Source organism: Mastacembelus armatus, chromosome 11 (genome assembly GCF_900324485.2).
Source record: "Mastacembelus armatus chromosome 11, fMasArm1.2, whole genome shotgun sequence".
In the NCBI taxonomy this organism is placed as follows: Eukaryota; Metazoa; Chordata; class Actinopteri; order Synbranchiformes; family Mastacembelidae; genus Mastacembelus; species Mastacembelus armatus.
Window position 1 is genome coordinate 15,378,131 of NC_046643.1, and position 21,018 is coordinate 15,399,148.

At 40.7% G+C, this 21,018-nt stretch overlaps 1 protein-coding gene across 11 annotated transcripts in view; it reads left to right on the forward strand.

Moving 5' to 3' along the window:
- Positions 1-21,018, forward strand: part of rbms3 (RNA binding motif, single stranded interacting protein) — a 237,709-nt gene that overhangs the window by 78,917 nt on the left and 137,774 nt on the right. For 7 of the 11 annotated variants that reach the window (XM_026299821.1, XM_026299812.2, XM_026299815.2 and 4 more), the window contains one exon: positions 20,705-20,862. In XM_026299821.1, the coding sequence (XP_026155606.1) occupies positions 20,705-20,862 (158 nt within the window). The remainder of the gene's footprint in view (positions 1-20,704; positions 20,863-21,018) is intronic. The other 4 variants (XM_026299814.2, XM_026299817.2, XM_026299819.2 and 1 more) reach the window with 1 other exon arrangement.

Sequence of the window (21,018 nt, forward strand, 5' to 3'; positions counted from 1 at the left end):
TAGCAGCACAGTCTCACTAGTCACTGTCACCAGAGGAGAGAAGCATAACAGAGGATTTATTCCAGTAAAAGGAAAAAAGTCTAATAAATCATAAACAAATCAGGAGAGAACCTGAAACTTAATTTTAACTTTACCAGCACATTGTGAATTACTACTTGTCCTTGAGAGTCTGCAAATGTTGTGAAGTATCTGCAGTATCGTTGACCTAGTATGTAGATTAAAAAAAAAACAATACACAGCAATCTCTCTCACTTGATGGCTACGAAAGGTTGGAATCTTAAAATGGAAAATGTGCATCAACCCAAAGCTCTAGAGACTTGTCTTTTATCCCAAGTAGCCCTTTGAAATGTTCAACCAAACCCAAACAATGTTTCGCACTCAAAGCACTGGACTCAAAAGGACCTAAACATGGCTTCTTTAGATCCCGGCTCTTGTTCTCTTGTCACACAAGCATGCAATACGGACACCCACATTCAGACAGTCTTACGTATACACACACATATAGGTGCAGAAAGACACACACACATGCACTAGCACACTTTAATTTTGTGGCACACATACACAAACCTCCCACCCCCACACGGCACAGCGCTCGCTCCCACGCCTCTCATGTTCTCCCCATATTATGTTAATAAAATGGACACACATTATTGCACTGGCGTGCTTTGTTGTTTTTGTTGGCTGCTATCGACAGCCCCCATGATGTCTTCGACAGAGGTGATCATTGTTGCAGGCTCCACAAATCTACATCACAGTGCTTGCCAGTATGCCGTTACTGTGAGGTCTTAGTCGACATGGGGTGCTTTGGTTTTAGAAGAAAAAAAAAAAATCGATCATTTGAGTTATTATATAATTACAGTGGGTCGTATGTTTTTCAGATATTGTTAAAATGGAACTTTAAGGCTAAGGTAAATGCTAGGCTGACATTTATTATAAAGCATGCAGTTGTTAGTACAAAGTTACTCTTTATAGCATTTATTGTAACTCTTTATAGTGTAATCATTTTACCCCTGACACGGGCCTGGTGGTAAAATGAGGTGAAATGAAGTGTAGAGAGAAGTGTGGGCATGGGGAGACAGCTACACCTGTGTTAATGCCAGAACACAAGCGCTGTCATTCCAAGACCTAAAATAAAACACTCTAATCATATCGCTGCTGCCAATATCACCGTGATGACACATTTACTGTACAGTACCACCAGTGTTTAACATTTACTTTCCTGTTTCCTGCAAGTCACAAAGCAGAACAAGTCGATACCAGACCTATTTGCATGTGTCGGCCTTTATTTTCCTGCTTGTAAGCATGAAATTTCTGTAGCCTGAATGCTGTTTCAGATGTTTTGAGCGCTAAACTCCCCTGAATAACCTTCGTTCAGGAACTGACTTCCACAAGTCATTTGAGTTTAGAGTTTGGGGTTGAAGTTTTAAATAAAGCTGTGGCTTTGTGGCAGCTTGCTGACTCTATATGTTTTGTATATGCTGGCCGGTCACAGCCTCTGCCAAACAAACTCTTTTGTGATCATGTTTCCAAACATTATGCACTCCAGAGACTTAACATCAAGTCCAATGTCTACATATAGAAGTTCAGGCAGGCTAGAAATGGAGGTGAGACCACAGAATGCAAAGGAAAACAGCAGCTGTTTGTAGATACAAAGACTTGATGACAAATATAATCATTTTCACCACAAGCCTCTTTTAACAGTGTTGATGATCTCAACCTCGAATTTCTTGTATTTTATTTTTTATGTAGCGATATCCTGAGAAATCCTAAGAATCCGTATCAGAGCTAATCCCTAATATTTTAACACATTGACCCAAACTAAAATAAAGTCAGTCAAATGTTCCTTATGTAGTTTTACTCTGCTGCCATAAGGATTTCTATTGTATATTTTATTCATAGCAACCCCAGTACTCATTAGCCATCCGTGTCATTAAATGTGCCATTAATGCCGATGGTAATAGCAGCTTATCACACACCTGTTAAACAAACAGAACGCAGACTTACAGAAGTGTTCCCAGTGTTTCTGCTTTGTTCATGAATAGATTCAGCAGAATACAGTGACTTGGCAGCACTGAAACAGTTAAGTATTGACAGATACCCAGTATTAAAAAAAAAAAACAACAAAAAAAAACTTGTCATTCCTTATGATAAACCTGGAATTGAAATGCAAGTCCACAACTTCGGTTTCATTGACAGTTGACAGCTTAAAGACTATCTATATTAGATTTCTTTGTGTGTATTACTTTGTTAAATTGTCCGTCTTTCTATTTATGGACTCTCTATTAGGATTTAATGTTCTTTTTCCACACATTGTATGAATTTATCATAGAGAAATAGTGTGCGATTGTGTATATTGTCTGTGTGTCCTTTTCCCTCCTTCTGTTTAGCGGCTCAGGTTTGTGTTGTTGGTTAGAGAGGGTGAGTTAATGGAGAACGTCAAACCAGCTTGTAGCGCTGCCTTGGCTGTGACCCGTGCAGATTGTGGGGTGACCCCAGTGGTGTTGCCCTGAGACTGCTGTTGGAATCCAATCTCCTCGGTGGGATATGGTGCATGTTTTAGCGCTCCCATTTGATAACTTTGCCCCCCCCCCCGCCTCCTGAAGTGTCTATCATTCCTGGTTTGTTTTCACCCGAGATGACCTGGGTTGGGAGGGCTTTTTGGCACATGTGGCACATTTGTTTAATCACATCAGACCCTTCCTGCTCCCTGTTCTGTGACTGGGTGTAGACGAAAAGTGGAACAAGCTGTATCTGCTGGTAATATCAAACAAAACTCACACACACAGGCAGATTGTTTGTTAATCAGGTGATTGAAGGGATGAACATAAAGCCACAGCTAATCAATATGAACATGTGCTTCATTAAGTCACTGAATGACAATCAAATAAATAGGGTCACATTATATTTAATGTATGATTAAGTAATATTTAAGATTCGCCACGTTTGAACAGGGATGATTTCATCATTAAAAAATATCGATGATACAGACAAGTGACATTGTTGAGGCTTTTTTGAGGGAAACTGAAATTACACAGGGTGTGATAACCTACTTGTTTAATGAGTCGTCCAAAGAAGTGCTTCCCCACACCTATTTGTTTCCTCTCCATTTGGGCCTTTTGTTGTGCTTGTTGGTGGTAATTGTCTGGAACACACCGACTATCACACAGCTACCCTGCTCACGCTGAGATGCATTAGTGCTGTTTTAAACGTGGAACAGGATGAGGACTGCACCCCTGTAATTCGATAAAAGTGAAAGCAGGAGGAACAGGAAGAGGGAGGGATGGAGGGCAGCAGACTACCAAACCAGCTTGAGAGAGGATTGTCAGCAACCTTTTGAGGTGAAAAGCATCAGTTGAAGGTCTCAATTTTACTCTTTTTTTTTTTTTTTTTTTTTTTTTACTTTCCTATGTCTTTCTGTGTCACATTCTGTATACACATATCATAGCTTCCCTCCGGCGTTTCAATGAAGAAATGTTTTTTAAGGAGGAAAGAAAATATGTTAAAGGAACAAAGGGGTTCATGCAGAATAATACTGTAGGTATGCTTAGGGTAGCTGAGTTTGCAAAGAAAAATACTATAGATCCTAGTATTAATGTACTAACTTATAAAATCAAAAGAGGAAAATGGTTGACTGAAATTATGAAAAAGAGGGTGCAAAGCACAGAGAACATTTTTAGCACCAGTGCAGTGAAAATAAAAGTAAGTTGGAGAAATCGTTTGTGTCTCTGGGTAGAGAGATGATTAAAATCAGACATCAGCAACTTACTGAGCATCTTTAGTCCAATTCAACTGAGAGAAGATAGTTAATTCTGTTGCTTGGTCCACGATGGCCGGCAGCTTGGGGATTCAAAATCATTAGAGTGAAACAGAAATGATTTAGAAAAAAAATGGTGGAGGGAAAAAAGGAAATGTTTTGATCAGCACGAAACACAAAAGTGACATGTTGTAAAATATATAAGTATCTATGTGTATGTAGTCTGTGTTTGTGTTAGTGTGTGCTATATTTCATTAATCCCTTGGTGAAGACTTTATAGTATACTACCTTAGGGTGAAATCTGGAGTGGCACGTAGTTGAAATTTTGTAGTTTCATGATAATAAATCCCAAGTCCCCTTAAGGTCATCTTAGTGTTTCACTTAGTTTATTCTTCTCGTCTCCTTGGCTCTGACCTTAATGAGCTTTGTGATGTTTTGTCAGCAGATATCAGGCCTAAGCTTTGCCTGTCAATGGCATGCAGGGCACTTTTTTTTTTTCTTTTATGTAGGATCTGATGCAAACTGCTCCATCTTGTACTAATAAATAACTGCATAATACATTTACATAATACATACAATGCAAAATGTATTCCCTAAAGCCTCAGCCAGTGATTGCTGACTGCTGAACAGACGTCAATGCATTATGCAGTAGCATCACCATCACCATGAACACACTTTTAAGGTGTCCTTTTTACCTCAACACCCGGGGACATTACTTCCTGCTCTAAGATGGAGCAGAGGGAGTGCAAGTCTGGTTTTAAGGGCGAATATGTCCTGCCACATTTCACTCTCAAAGCATGTCAAAAGGTAGCCTGATTCGAGTGGTCACACTATTTGCTCCTGCATGCATGAGTTGGTGTGCTTCAAGGTGCTTCTTGGATTTCAGTAGGGGCCTTTTAACTTGAAACCAAAGAAAGGCAAGTCAATTTTTTTTCTCAGATTGCCTGGGAAAAAAACAAAACCCCTAGATGCTTTTGTTTTTGGTCCCAGCAGTGCTGAGAGTATTAAGCCTGCCCACCAATTAGAGCATGCCGATTCTTACAGCCCATGAATTATTAAGAGCAACCCATCGACTAGGAGCAATGATGGAGGGCAAGCGAGAGGGCCAAGCCACCTGAGCACCACAGCTGCATTTGTTAAAGCGTTAGCTGTGTACTGCACTAAGGCTTTTATAATTAAAGTACCAATAACCTTCACAACACTGTGCTCCACCGTGTGTTGTTCTTTTAAAATTTATTTTTAATCTACAGATTGGAGGGTTGCAGTGCTTATTCTACCACATGTATATGTGAGAATAAAAGGCAGGAGAGACAGATAGGATAATGTATGATATTAGATTGCAACTTCCAACACCGGCTACCCTCAAGGTCAACCAATTCATTCCTGCTGTAGAATTTATTGCTTCGTAGTAGCTAAGGCAATGAGGTGCTGTGAACCTTGAGCTCATGTCTATATAGAAGGTCTTCACAGCCATATACTGTGAGAGATCCTGCTTGTTAACACTCTATTCAGTGCTCTGACCAGCTCCAGTGCCTGAAACATGACCCCATGATGGCACAGGCCAAGGCCTGCTAATGCGCCTGCTTTTTTTGTACAACAGCAAGTTAATGTTCCTCGGGACCATCACCTCATCATAAATACTGTAAGCCTTTGAGATGGTGCCAGTGGGCTGTAACTCTTGAAGAAAAGACAGGAATGCTGCAAAATTAGGTACCTGTCAAATGTGACTCCTGGCGATTGTCAGTACTTAAGATGTATTAGACGGAGAAGGGGGACTGCTTTATGTGGGAGCCCCTGCCTTACTGGATAACAGAGCTATCATTATGCATGAATAATTGGATGCATTCCTTTTATATTTTTTCTTTCTCTTTTCACCAGTGGGCTGTTTAATGTAGCAGAGTTGTCAAATAAGTCTGTCGCAGGGAGAAAGAGTGAGCCAAGACTGATTGCTTTGTATGAATGACTTTTTCTCTCTCTCTCTCTCTTGCAGAATTAAAATAATTTAGAGCAGTTAAGAGAGGAGTGGGGCTGTGGAGAGAAGGATATATGTGGATATTGTGGCACAACGGGGCTTTTAAGTGTGTTGTGATTTAGTTATTTATTGTTTTGCTGCGGGGAACGAGGCAAGAGGAGAATGTTGGTCTCTCAGATGTCTTTAAATAGAGATTCTGACTGCCTAGTTGCCTGCTTGCTTGTACTCAGAAATGGCTGGTTCAATCTCCGTTTGGTAATATACATTAGCCATGGTCCTGTTTGTCACCGGAATAGCTCAAGTGCCCTTTAGCTGGCATTAGATTCAGTGTTTTCTACACTGTTGCTCCCTTGTTTCTGAAAAACACCAGGCCGACATAGTTTAATGCTCACACAAAGAGCACCACTTTGCAAGTTTATCCATGTACCTCCCAGTCTGAAAAACAAATATACGATGAATACGAAATATGCTGAATCCAAAAATTGCACGTAAATTATATTCTTGACTTCTTTCTTTTTTTCTTTTGTGTCTTCTCTTTTCTTCCTTGAACAATATATTTCTCCCCCAGGATTTTACAAACCAGTGTTTTGTGCTAAAAGTCTTACTAAATATACAACGAGCCCCGTGCATGTGGAGTAAGATGCTTTTTCGGACTCTGTTGTAAACTAAGTCTTGTTGTGGAAGCCAGATGCCAGTTAGGCTGTAGTCCAAATATCATATAAAGAACAGATCCACTCAGCACAAGACTAGATATTAAAAATGTAAGCATTGTGATGATTCTTTGTTTTTTTTAAACAGGGACCAAACTGCTAAATAAGACATTGTTGTCTGCCAGCAAGTAAAGTTGTCAGTAATCAAAGTTTTGAACAAATCTATTTTCTAAATTTAGTTAGGAAAAGCAGAATATACTTAAAGGTGTTGACGATTAGAAATTAAGAGCCCCCTGTGTCAGGTAGCTGCTGCAGAGATTTTATGAGCTTGTTCTTTTCTTTCTCAATGCTTTCATGAAGGTTTTTTTTTTTTTTTTCTGTACTGCCCAAAAACCACGATCAGGTCTTTGATAAGTTTCCAGTGAAAGTCTGACCAGAACTGGGGTGAGACTTGAAGTGAAGAGGCCCGTACAGCATGAGACAGGAGTTGTTTACCTTTTACAAACATGACTGAGCCTCATTATCCCTGCTCTACACCTTCCATCCAGCTGTGGCCTTCACCACACACTAAACATCAAACTATATTGACAGCCTTTGGTTTTACTTGCTTTGCCTTGACTATAATTTCCTCAGCCTGTGCCGCCAGAAAACAAATGAACTATTATGATTAATTCTAGTGAAAGGTCACTGAGATATAAGACAGAGCAGTTTAGCAGAGTTCTGCTTTGGTGACTGTAACAGATTAATGCATTGATGAGCCTTGAGATGAGTTTTAAAGTATTTTGGGTCTGATAGGATTGTAGAGGGATAAGTTGGGCCACATGTGGGACATGAGGCAGCCTGCATCTAATTAATTATACATTTCTAGCACATTCTTTCTTAATGAAAATGAAAGAATATCACCCTGGCCTGGAAACAGCTTTCTGTGTGTGGCATGCCTCACCTCCTTGTCATCTTCCCCGTCTCTGAAATTATTAAAAGAAAAAGAAAAAAAAAAAAAAAAGCAGCGTGAGGCTCATTGTGATGATAATGGTCCATCTTGGGCAGACCCCTTCATATTCAACCCCACAATGACTCTGCTGCCTTAGGCATTTAAGAGGAGGTTTGCTGCTGGCCGACGACACAGCCAAGCAGCTTCCTGTTCATGTGGTAATCTGTGTGGTGGTACAATGCAGCGAATGTTTTTCTCTCAGAGTCCAGCCCCACACATTCAATCGGAGAATGGAGGGCCACACACCACAACAATAACAGTTCACTGCTATCATCTCATGAAAAGTCTCCATTGGCGGGTAAATAAATAGTTTAGAAAGCTTTTAGCAAGTACAATAGGCCAGACCACTGGTGATTTCCATCCTTGATGTCTCTTCTGAATTTGCCCTTGCTTATGAAAATATAATGTGGGGCTGGGAAAACAGTGCTGAAAAGAATGTAGAAACTCAATTGTAGTTTACCTTGAAGGAAAGCTGTAAGAGTTTTTTGGTAGTGAATAGAAAAAAATGAGCATGGATAATTTTCATCATGAAAGGTTTAAATTTAAGTGAAATGAAAGCCAGTTGTCAGATTTGTTAGCTGAGGGAGGAGTGAAGAATATTAGCGCTATGTTCCAGTAACTATTTTTTTCAATCGCTTGCAAAATAGCGTGCATTAGACTCAGGGGTGACATTGTACACGAAAATAAATAAAAATAAAAGGTTTGAATAGCCTTTTGAATTTGCAAAAGCAGAGACACAGCTTTATTGCTATCACTATTCCGTGAAAATTGTTTTGAGTGAGAGCATCTCAGTAAGGGATCCTTATAAAAGTGCTTGAGCAATTGTCAGAGGGAAGAACCATAATCCCTGGCTTTGATTCATAAAGTGGCTTGCAACAGGATTGCTGATATGGGACAATTGCACATCTTTCCCTGAAATTTATGGTCATTCAGCCTTCACCGGGATGCTAAATTAGACTCCTGAGAAGCTTTATGAATAGATACAGTACAGTACATAAGGAAAGACTGAGTGGTGGAAAAACTCACTTTTACGAGAAGCACTCTTTCTTTACTCATACATTCCCATTGAAGCCAGAAAAAAATGTATGAATGAACTGTAAACCTTGTCGTTCTTCACTGTTCTTTCACTGGAAAGAATTAATAACTTCAGTTACCTTTGAAGATACAGAAGAACTGATAGTATCACAGTGTTTATTCTGCTTGAACCCATATGGCCTGTGTTTATCTATACTGGCTGTGATCCCATACGGTGTCCAGCTATTGCATGTATTAAACTCTTCCAGCAGCCCTGTGAGAGCACAGCAGTCCAGAGTCACTGAGGCAAACAGTCAGGCAAGGGGGAAACATTACACCATTACACATACCGGTTCCACAGCCGTAGTGACTTATCTCATGAATAAATCACACTACCAAGGTCCGGACAACTCAGATGGTGCACCTCTTCTCCTTTGGCAGACTTCTGCATCCCTATCTGTCTTTCTCTGTCTGTTACCCATTTTTTCTACTTCTCTGTTTTCTCTCTCTCTCTCTCTTTCCCTCCCTACCACCTTATTTCTTACATCTGTCACTCTAGCAGGCCGCCCAACATCGCTCACTTTATTTATCACACCATTGTGACACTTTTGGATAAAGCTCCACACCCGTGCTGATTGAACTCTGCTTGTGAGAGCTTGGAAGCACAGATCATTCCCCTTTGGTTTCCAATAAGTCATGGAATTGGCAGCTTGAGTTGGTCTGCCCAGAAGAGGCTGAGTCTCATCCTTTAAATCATTTGAAGAGGCTCTTCTGAAGGGTACCTAACTCAGTGGTCACGCCAGTATTCCAAACCAGCAGAACTACTGACACTACCTACTTTGAAAATGAAAAAAAAAGTAAACTACACTGATGGAAAGCAAAATCAAGGGTTGGGGGAGGTTACGTCAGAGCTTCTTTGATGTGAAATCTGTGCTTTTCTTGACACACCTTTCTTGATATGACATATCCAGGTGTGCAGAAATGTTACAATGCACCATTGTTCTCAAACTGACCATGAGTAATACAATCCCCTGCATAGTCTCCCTGTCTGCCAGTGATGGCAGCTTTGCAGTATGTGAGCTTGGGTCTGAGGAGGCAGGCGAATACAGGGGTTTTTGTGTTGAGTAATGCTGATATTCCTTCAAGGGGAATAGTTGCTTAACACACTGTGCAAAATCTGGCACAACATCTTCTTTGGCCTACTAAACTCTGCTCAACACTATGTAAAAAAATCCCCAATGGCTGTTTGACAGGGAGAAGAAAGGGGGTGGAGCATAGAGGGAGTGAAACTCGGAAAGAGAAAGGAGGAGGGGGGGCAGGAAGGAGAAATGGAGGACGAGCAGCTACATAAGGATTGGGATGGATTTAAAGATAGATGAGAGCTGAATGAAAGGATTGGAGAAGGTGAAGAGAGGATGGATGAAGGACTAGTAGGGGATGGATTCGCTTATGGAGGGTTACAGAGGAAAACAGAGGGGGAAGATGGTTCATTCTAGAGTAGTTTTGCAGTGTGTACAGTTTATTGTACTGTGTGCTACTGTGTGTAACAGGCAGGGAGGAAACTTTTATCTCTTAGACTGTGATCTGAATGGAAATATGTTATGATGGTGAGATGATGAATAACTGCCTGAGCTGCAGTACTTAACTTTACAGTCAGAACTTCTAGCAAATAATGCGAGAAATTAGACATCATGCAGGCTCTCAGCGGAGTGAAAAAATAAAAATGCCTCCAGGTTAGTCAGAGGTAAACTGTGTGCCAGAGCTTGGAGCCTCTGAAGGATGCACAGCAGAAGTGGGTGGTTTAGACAGTTCATCCTGAGACAAACACTGTAGTGCATTCAGACTTTCCCTCAAGCATACTGAAAATATTCATTGCACAAGAGCACGTTTATACCTATATACCTGAATTTACAGTGATGTTTTCCAGGATAGAAAATTAGTGGCGCAGGTTAGGAATAAATACAGTATACAGTAGTTATGTAATTATTATTGATTGTATTTATCAGTATCTGATGGCCTCACAAATACAACATAGTTGTGGTTATAAATCACTTGAACAGATATTGAAATAAATAAGTTAAAATGCTGTTTTTTTTTTCCAACTTGATCTTTTTAATCCCTCAATTTAAAAAAAAAAAAAAGTATTGGTTTTATTGCCTGCTGCTAAATAGCCTTTTCTCAAGCTCATCCAGAAGTTCACATCCATCAAAATCAAATTTACAGCTCAGCTTGTAATTAGAAAATGGCTAGATAATGTGTAATTTCAAAACTATTTTGTTTTTCTACTAATACGTATTTTTCAGTTAACATATAGGAAAAAAACAACAACTGGATACCTGAGTTACTGTGTGCTGCATTTAAATTCTGTCTTTAGAGTCACAACATTTGAGCAATAATCAAAACCGATCCGGGCCATATTAACTTTGGATTATTCTGTATTGCAAATGTGCTATGCTATTTTTAAGGGTTTAAACATCAGCTCCATCACCTTCAGCCTGCTGGCTGCTGTGTACACCTGATTTTTCTGACTCGGGTAAAGAAAGATCCCTGCTCAAAATCCCTGGATATGTTTTTTAGATCCACATCATAAAATAACCCTTTAAACTACCACGATCCAACCATTCTCCATTCCCCAGTTGATTTGTTATGGCTGTCTCAAGCCTTGCTGCCACAGCAGCGGCTGGTGTTTAGTGCCAGTATTTAGTCTGGCAATTGTCAGTGACGCTTCAGTGAGCATATTCCTTTGGGGGCCAAAAGTGACATTCCAGACCGAGTGCAAGTACTTTGCATGTGAAAGAAATTGAATATTCAAAGGAAAGAGGATGTGTGTTCTCCCCTGTGCATATTTATATACCTATCTGCTGTTGTGTGGATTTTATGGCTTTTATCATTGTATAGTTTGCGTTCAAATATACTATCAATCTGTGTAACACTTCCGCATTGTGTCTGTGTGTGTATATGGCAGTTTGCTTTAGATTATCTGTTTGTTTTTGTACTGTCATCTACCTGCATGACTGTGTATGTATTTCTCTATCGTCTATTAATAGGCAGTGTCAGATAAAAGCGTATAGGAACTCAATTTCACTACATGAGTAGAAGATTTTAATTTAAAGGAGTATAATAATTCTGACACCAAACACCAAACATTCAAATAAGTGTTATCCAACGCACACCTGGTACAGTAGACACTCATGAAATCATGAAGGAATAGACTGAAATCCTGCACACTATCAGAACTGACATTATTAAATGTATATATTACATATATTTAATGGACCAATGAACCAACATCTTACTAACTAACCAACTAAAGCCACAGGCCATGTTGGTTCAAAAGGACCTAAGAGTATAACCACATCAATAACTGTTAAAAACATTTTTAAACTGAGCCAAATAATTCCTGGTATTTTTTACATATGGTTGTAGGTAAAAACTCAAACGCTCACACTGAGGTCAATGTCAGGCAGTAACTCATGCACAAGTCTGCTGGGGACCTTTGAGCCTCTTTGCCGCTCCTGCACCAATTATGTCCTTATTTATGAATTTGAGCACAGTTGACCTTCTGGAAGAGGAGACGTAAATTTGTTTGTCTGGAGAATGGCATAACAAATGGCATTCTGGGAAAGCTCAAGCTTCCTCTCTATCAATCTCCCCCCCTGTCTGCTTCCCCCTCCCATCTCAGTGGCATTTTTCAGACTTCAGCAATAACTATCATCAACTGGTCAGCTATCTAGTCCGTCAGTCAGCAAGTTGGCCTTCCTAGACTGCCACTGACAGGCCACTTGACCTAGAACTAATGTGCAGAATATAGTATATTTGAGAGTAGACTTGAGATGTATTTTTGAGTAAGAGGGAAAAAGGGAAAGAGACTCACAGTTGTGTTTTGTGTTATTCATTCTCTCTTTTTCTCAATCCTTTATGCAGCCTGTGAGAATATCTCAGGGCAGGATGCCAACCCATGTGCGTGACTGGATTGGTAGACATTTGTCTCAGTAAGAGACAGGTCATGCTGAAAAAGAGCTAACCCTGCTTCCTCCTCCCTTTTTCACATCTTCCACAGTCTTCTGTTTGTGCTTACGCTTCCTGTGAAAAACATAAATGACTCTTGAAGAATGTGCCCAATTAGAGGCGGAGAGTGAGAGAGCAGAAGGGGTGGGGGGGTCTTCACTTAGTGTGGCTGCTGGTGTTGCCATACACAGACATGGCATTTTATGCTGGGGATCCTCTGGGTCCCGACATACAACATCATTTTCAAAATGCATTGAAATATGCAGTGACAAGGCACAGTGAAATGATAGCATACGTCTTTTTTATCAAAATACCTTTTTACCAAAAATTAGCTTTAATTGTCTGCTTCAACAACTTCAGACAATGACCAATTTGTATTGAGGCGAGAAATAAATTAGTTATTTGCTGCTTTCCATTCTAAATATTATTGTAAATTAAACATCTTTGAGTTTTTGACTCATGATGTCCAACAGTCTGCTATAATCTGTGAAACCCCCTCTACTTTCAGAAATTCTAAAGACTAAATAATTAATTTATTACTCAAAATTTTCTGTTTGCCACAACTGTCAACTCAGAATAATATACTTTGCTTAAATTACCAAGCAAGAGACCAATCTGTGAGCATTATTTGTCTGTGGATCACAGCCAGGGTACCAGTGGATCCGGTTTGAGACAGTGGCCAAAGTATAAAACATGTCTCTTTTTTCTTTTTCCACACTTTCTATCATCTTATGTCCCTCGCTTGGTTAGTCCGTCTTTAAATTAGTGTCTCTGTCCTCCTACTCTCTCATTCCATCCATACTGCAGACTCCACTCCCACACTGGCTAGCTTGCAAGCAGACCCAGCTGGCCATAATGATGACAAATCAGCCCAAATATTTATGTCCATCGAGTTTCACTTTGGCTCTGCCCATGGCTTGCTCTCTGCTTTTTTTTTTTTTTGTTGTTGTTTTTTTTTTTTTTTTACGGATCCCTCTGAGGCGGTCACCGTGCTCGCAGCCAAACTGTCGTAATCGCTCTCCGCAAACACATTTCAGCCCCAGTTATGTCACCTAAACACCAGGCGGCTGTTAATGTCCACAGAGGAACAGGTTTATGGTTGTAGAAGAAGTGGTATAAGCAGAAGCTTATGCTTTGCTTACATAGAGGAAATTTTTGTGTGGGCTTAGTGACCAACCTGTTCTGTAAATGCGATGTGCGTTGTATCTTCTATGCGGAAATGTGTTTGCTCCAAATCCTACTCTCTTCGCAAAAACTAAACAAGAAACCGAGATGATGGAATAAAGTAACACAAAGTTAATGGATTCTTAAATAGTTTTGAACAGAAGAGGTAAATTGTTAACTTCAGGACAACGCCTAGAAGAACTTTTTTTTGTTGTTTCCACTCACTTTATGATGACATCTTGAAAGGAAGATTTCATGTCCGACTTTATTTGCACAGACCCATATGATAAATCAGAAATGTGTCTTAAAAGACTTTACTTTCTGTACTGCATGACGCACTCGCTCCTTAGACCCTTGAACTGAGTAGTCCCAGGATGGCTGGTAGTCCAGCACAGAAAGTCTGAGTGAAAAGAAAGAACAGGGATGTGCGAACAGGTAACGAGGGAGATGAGAGATAGAGAGAGATAGTTTGGGTTTGAAGAGTCAGGCTGCATGATGCCAGCAGGAAAGTTATTCCAGAGGAAGAGGGCATGAAGGGTAAAAAACCTGGCAGCCTTCAGATTTTTTGGCTCTGGGGACAGACAAAATCCCTGCATTCAGAGAGCAGAGAGGATGAGATCGAATATAAGGTTTAAGGAGATCAGACAGGTATGAAGGAGCATGCCCATTTAGGATTTTGTATGTCATTAGAACCACCTTAAATCTGATCTGACATGCATAGGGAGCCAGTGAAGGGAAGTTAAGATTGGTGTAATGTGGTCACATTTTCTGGATTTAGTCTAGTTACAGCATTCTGAGCCTATTTGAAGACTTTCAGTACTAGCACATTGCGGTTCTGATGAGAGGACACTACATGAATTAAGTCTGGATGATACAATGTCATGAATTAGTTCTCTGCATCTGCCTTGGACAGAAAAGGCTGAATTTTAACTTTGTTAGGTAGGTGGAAAAAATGGTGTTCATGATGTTATGTGCAGATCAAAAGAAAGGATCAAACAATTCTTGGCTGTCAGACTTGTCTAGAATTACTGGTTACAAGAACTAAATTGAAATTGAACATCTCACCAGCACCCATAGCTTATGTGTGTATACTTTGCAATGAGGAGCATTGAGAATTTGTAATATCCTAAAGCATAGTGGCATTGTGATATGATGCTGTCCACTCTTCTGTCCTGTTAAAGTCTTACTGAAAGAGAGCACATACACTGGTATTGTTGTCTTCTAAACTTTGGTGATTCATGACTAATTATCAATCCAGCAGTACTTATCTGGATGAGAGTACAGATGACATTCTAAAGAAGCGTAAATAAGTGAAGCAGCTGAAAAATGTTCTATCTAAAGAGGACTGTAACTCCAGTTCTGTCTCAGCTAATAGCAGAGCGTTATTTGTCATTCCGCCTTTCAATATTAACATATTATTTTCGAACTTAAATTCACCATTTCCAGTTTCTGACAGTAATATAATGAATTTCAGACCAGACACTAAGAGCCATGCTTACATAAAGCTTCTCTTGTTTACCTCCATAGCTCTTGTGCTCTGTCAGATAACATGTATGCATCTTATCTCACTCCCTGGGGAAAGATATTGCCTGTATTTTAACTCTGGGGCAGTGTATCCAGGCACATGGGTCCTGACATGGAGCACAAAATCTTGCTCTTATCTGCCTTGGAGAGAAAGAGAGTCATTGCAAGCAAGGCAGGAGAGCGAGAGAGAGAGAGAGAGAGAGAGAGAGAGAGAGAGGGAGAGGGAGAGAGGGAGGAAGGGAAATAGGAAAATAGTTGGAAGTAATAAGAAATAGAACAATAAGAGAACAATAAAAGGAGGAGAGGAAGAGGTCCATCCCCTACTTTGAAAGTGTAAAATGACCAATCAGCATGTTTAAATTTAGCCCCATGCGTCATTGTTCACAGCAGTGTTGGCTTACGAGTGTCCCAGATCCCAAGGCTCCTTGTTGTTATATAGGAAGAAAGCCCACAGGCTGATGAAACCCCAAAGAGAATTAGACATTCAAAATGACTGGCTGACAAACTCTGCTCTTTTCCTTTTCATTTTTTCTTTCTTCATTTTTTCTAGTTTGTCTGTTCTGTTAAGCCTTGGTTTCAATTCCTGCATACCTTCACCTGCATCTCTCTTCCCATTTTTCTTCCTCTTATCCCCCTTCTTTCCTCCTGCTCTGTCTCGATGCCCCCATATACAGAGCACTCTCAGCCTTTCCTATTAGAAAACATTTGGCTGTAGCATCAGCAGCATTGCATTCCCAGGTGAGCTGGGGATGATTTGCTATTCACTCCTCTGGCTATGGGTTTACCTCGACAGGCGTAGACAAAGAGAGAAGGAGCGAGGCATGAAAACGAGAGGCAAAAAGAAGACATGTGATAGCTTTCTTCCTTGTGTCTTTTTCTGTGTCCCTCCCTCTTCTTTTGCTATTGAGATGCAGCTGCGGTTCTCAGAACACATGTTTAAGGGCTAAAGGTTTGGAAGCAGCTATCTGGGATGGATGGGGGATTTGTGTTCTTCCCGTGCTAAGAGGCTGCTGTGAATGCAGCCGACCGCCGAGCTAGCTGTTAGTTCTGGCAGTTTGGAAGGGATGCCTTTGGGACTATGCTTGTCTTTAAGAGTCTTTGCAGAGACTTTGCCAGCATGAATTAATGGAGGATGAGCTCAGAGGCTTTTTTCTTCAATTTAAGGAGACTGCTTGTCATTTTTGTGGTAGCTTGTGCGTGTATGTGTGTGTCTGACTTCAGTGGCTCCTTGATGACAAACAAATGCAGAAGCACACAGAAAGGAAATGCACATGCACAGAAGCTCATCCCCACATTCGTATGTGTGCCCTCCTGTAAGGTGACAGCTGATCTGGAGTAGTGCTGCCCTGGCTGTGGGGGTTTGAGCCTGGGTTGGGTTGGTTTACTGATATTGACAGCATGGCCTTGTCTGGCCTCACGCCAGTGTTGAGCTAGCTCTTGCTGGCTGCTCTGGCCTCCCATAAATCAGGGCCAATTACCACGGTGGTGCACAGCCACCTCTTCTCCAGTCACAGCCCTGCCCTGCAGAGAGCAGGGGGAAGGGAGAGAGGCAGGAGAGCCACAGCCCTGCTTTCATTGCAATTACTACTGGAGCAGTTGGGCGAATATCATGTACGCAGATATTATGTTCCTACATTTTATATAAGTAAGGAACCACTTATCTGCAGACAGTCATCTTGGAAAATGGAAAAGCCAACTCTCCAGGTGCTGTGATCTCATTGCAGTCATATGATAAGCATGCATATTTGACTGGTTTTCTTTTTTGACTGGTTTTTAGTTATTTATTTTCTTTTAGTTAGATAAACTGAAAGGTTAAGTGTTCCTTTATGGGTTGAGAGAGTTATCCTAATTTTAAAGCCCCCTTTGGATTACACACTACTTTACCACGCTGTCATAAAGCTGTAAACCACTGTTTTTCTTAGCTTGCAAAAAGTTGATGTTTTCATAAGACACGTGTATGTTCCCATGATACATGAACATTTCATATGAATTTCAGACACTGAAAGAAAACTGTGTGACAAAGAATGTATATTGAAATAATGTGTGTGGGTGTGCAGCATGGTGTGCCCTCAACCTATGTAATGTACGCTAAATTTATCATCCTCACTTAATACACTCATAAACATTCCCTGGCATGTCACAGAGGCTGTGAACCCCTTTGCATGAATGGCTTGGTAAATTGGGCCTATGTAAACCATTCTGCCCTGTCTAAAATACAGTGCGGCAAATTGAAATCCCTGGTAAGCCTGTGGAGTGGCATGTCTCGGCTGGGTAGGGAGGAGGGAGAATGGAGGTTTTTCTCATTTACCACCTGGAGGTTTTTGAAGTGCCATAACCAGCTATTCTCCCACACTCTATTTCTCTCTTTAATTCTTCTTATCTTGTTCTCTCTCTCTCTCTCTCTCTCTGTCTCTGTCTCTCTGTTTCCCTCAATCTCCTACTCCTTCCCCTTCTTTTGCTGAAATACCCTTTGTCAAGTGCTGTATTCAGTCCTCATCATTCTGACACATAATGTTTATTATATGTTTGAGAAGCCAGATCTTACAGGCTGACATGCTGAGGGTAAACAGATCTCAGAAAACTGTCCGGAAAGAGAAACGTGCTCAGTTGTAAACGTCCAGTGAGGTGATCAGAGGATGCTAAGATATCATTTAATTCAAAACAAAACTGATCCCAAACTGATCTCAGAAAACAAAATATTTTTTTGTGTTGTGTGTATATGTTTGTACTTGTGTGCTGAAGCAATAGCCTATTGTTTGCTCACTAATTTCTCTAATTTTTTCTATTTTGTACAAAGAAATGACTGTGCTGTTTGAAATAATAACTGCATGTAAAATAAATAACATTAAAATAAACAGCATTAAATCCATATGTCCTCAAAATCCAACATTATATCCACTGACCCGGTCCCACCAGCCACCCACAGTCAGCATTCCTCTGAGATCTTCAGCACCTATTTCATCCTTCATCCCATGGGACTTTTCCAGTCTTTTTCTTTCTCCTTGTATAACCTCATTCTCTGCCTTCACGCCCAACACTGTACTGTAAGTAATGGGCTGGTTTTGACCCTCCATGCCTCATTGTGTAAGATTTCAGCTTCTGACCTTAAAAAAATGAAAGCAAATCGATAGGGCGGGACACAGGAATTCCAAAGCCCAGGATGCAAGCCAAGCCTGGAGCTCAGGGAGAAGGAGGAGGAGGAGAGGGGGGATTGTGTGTATTACTGAAGAGCTAAAACAAAGAAAGAAAGGCTGTGAAAGAGAGAGAGGATTTCAATTAACCTTCAGTGGTGACAGGAACTCTGTGGTGCCTCATGTTTGTGCTGGTGAATTTGTGTGTGTCAAACAGTATGTAAAGTACCATGTGTGTAATTTAAGCTACAGTGGACTAAAATATAACAACGAGGTGAGAGGATTGAGACTTAAGGTGAAAGCCTCAAAGTCCAGGCTTGAATTGCAGCCATGCATGTTCCAGTGACTTTGAGTGGGTGAAAATAACTCCCATGGAGCACTCAAGAGATTAAGATTCTTCTATGTTACTGCCACAGCATAAAAACCTGAATGACTGGAGACTAGCTCTGCTTTTTTTTCTTCTGCAAATAAGGCTAATAAACTAGTTCTACAGTATGTGTGTATGTCACAAAAATGACAGATGGAGTTTTATTTTATGAAGACTTGACATAAAGACAGACACATTTGAACCTTTTGCCCTTATTTGTTAGTGATAGTGGAGAGGGGGCAAGAAATGAGGCAGATGGAGAACAAACTCAGGCTGCCGGACGTTGAACTTGGTACACTGCAGTCCATGGTTGATCAGTTGTTAGTCTTATGTTTGAAAGCACCTCACTATCTCAGTGTTGTAAACATTAACAGCTTAAAAGTAATATATTGATATGCCAAGCTGTTTTAATGGTCATCATTCAGAGACCTGAGAGTTACTTTCAAATTGACTTTCAGCCTGATATAGATGTATCCCTGTAGGACTTGGGACTTGACCTGAGACTTGTCTGTTGCTGGAGACTACAGTTGGAGTTACCCCAAAGGACCTAAAGCAGCTCTATAATGGTACATTAAACATGACTGTTTTTCCTTCTGCATGAAAAATGTGCTTCTGTGTTATCACGTGGTATGAGTTAGTGCAGTGCGTGTGCGTCCAGCACAGCGAGCGGCTGCCCATCAGTTCCACTTAGCTCAGCGTGGTAATTGGCCATCCATTGATGGACTTGGCTCCCTCTTCACGCTCTAGGGACCCCGGGTCTTTGTCTGAGGAGTGGGAGGCGACATGCTGGCATGGCACACACGCTTAAAATAGCGCGTCAAATCAGCCATGCTCCGGCAGTCGTCGCTAACGTGTGGGGCAGATTGGGGGGATCATGGTGTGTGTGTGTTTCCGTTGTGCATGTGTTTAACTGTATGTATGTGTGAGAGTTTTACAGCATGATATGAGGTCTTGAGGTTTTCTCTGGACAGGGTAAGGGGTTAACATGGTTAACTGGAGCTGGTGGCGGTATTTAGTCATGTCCCCGTCTCTCCCTAACCATTTTTTTCTTTTCTGTTTCATCCATCGCTCACTTACTTTATTGTAATGTGCATCATTTCTTTCTCTCTTTCTCTCTTCCCTCCTCATTCCCTCTCTTTTAGTGATTCTCCCCCGCTCTCTGCCTCTCTCTTCCTCTTTCCGCTCATGCCCACCGGGCCTCCATTCTCTCTCTCTGTCACTATGTGCAGTGTCCCTGCAATAGAGATATAAATGGGTTGTGAGCAGGGGGACCTGACTCCTATACCATAAATCTACACTAACAGCACAACAGGTACATAAGAAAAAGCAGGGGAGAGGAAAGAGAGGCAGAAAAAGAAAGGGAGGGAATCACATATCTAATGCATTTTGAATATATTTGTGAAGATGGAGATTATGCTGGAAAAAAAACACATTCATATTGAGATGTTTATGAAATAGACTGGCGAGGATTACTGAATCAAGATATCACACCCTTGGAGGTGTAAATTGTTTTACAGTGTAATGAAATTGGTTTTGAGAGTATGAATAATAAGCAGGAAGTTGTCATCATTTAAAACTGTTTATAAGCTGCTGGATGCCTCATGAACCCTAATTTCAGAGTTTCCTCAGTGAAGTGTTTACTTAAGATTAAAAAATATATTGAAGTATGCACTTTTGACTCCAGTCCATTTAGAGAAAGACCCACACACTGACAGTGAAGTTCTGATGCGTTTTATTGTTATATGCTGTATAAAGGTGACAAAAATCGCTATAAAGAAAAGCGAATATACAGTTACTGAATGTATCTTACCTGAGCTCATCTTATGCTTTTGTGTCAACCATTTTCTGTATGTGAAAATATGTTATCTTATTATTTGAGACAGGTTAGATAGAGATTTAAGACTGAGGCTTTCTGAAACTTTTACTCATTAATATCTGCTGCTGGGTTTATTTCTTATAGTGACCTTGATCTCCTCAGCCACCCTGACTCCTCCTCACATGATTTCTTCTTAACTATTACCTTTTATTCTATTCAGCACATCACTTCTCTGTTTTTAACTCATTTTGTCTATGTTTAAAGTGTTTAGTTGTTCGCATTAATTTTTTTCTCCTCCCCTTTCTTTTCCCAGCAGCCCTATGCTCCACCCCCTCATCCCATGGCTCCTCCCAGTCCTAGCACCAACAGCTGCAGCCAGGGCGGGCCGGAGCAGCTGAGTAAGACCAACCTGTATATCCGAGGCCTGCCACCTGGGACCACTGACCAGGACCTCATCAAACTCTGCCAACCGTAAGTTATGGGAACCATTACAGTTAAATGCAGAGGTTGCACTGTCACTGCCTTATCAGTGCCACCTCTGACGTATTATCTTAAATTGACTTTGGGTATGTATGTTTTATGTACTTACATATATGTATGTATATTTATGTTAATGTAGCCTACATA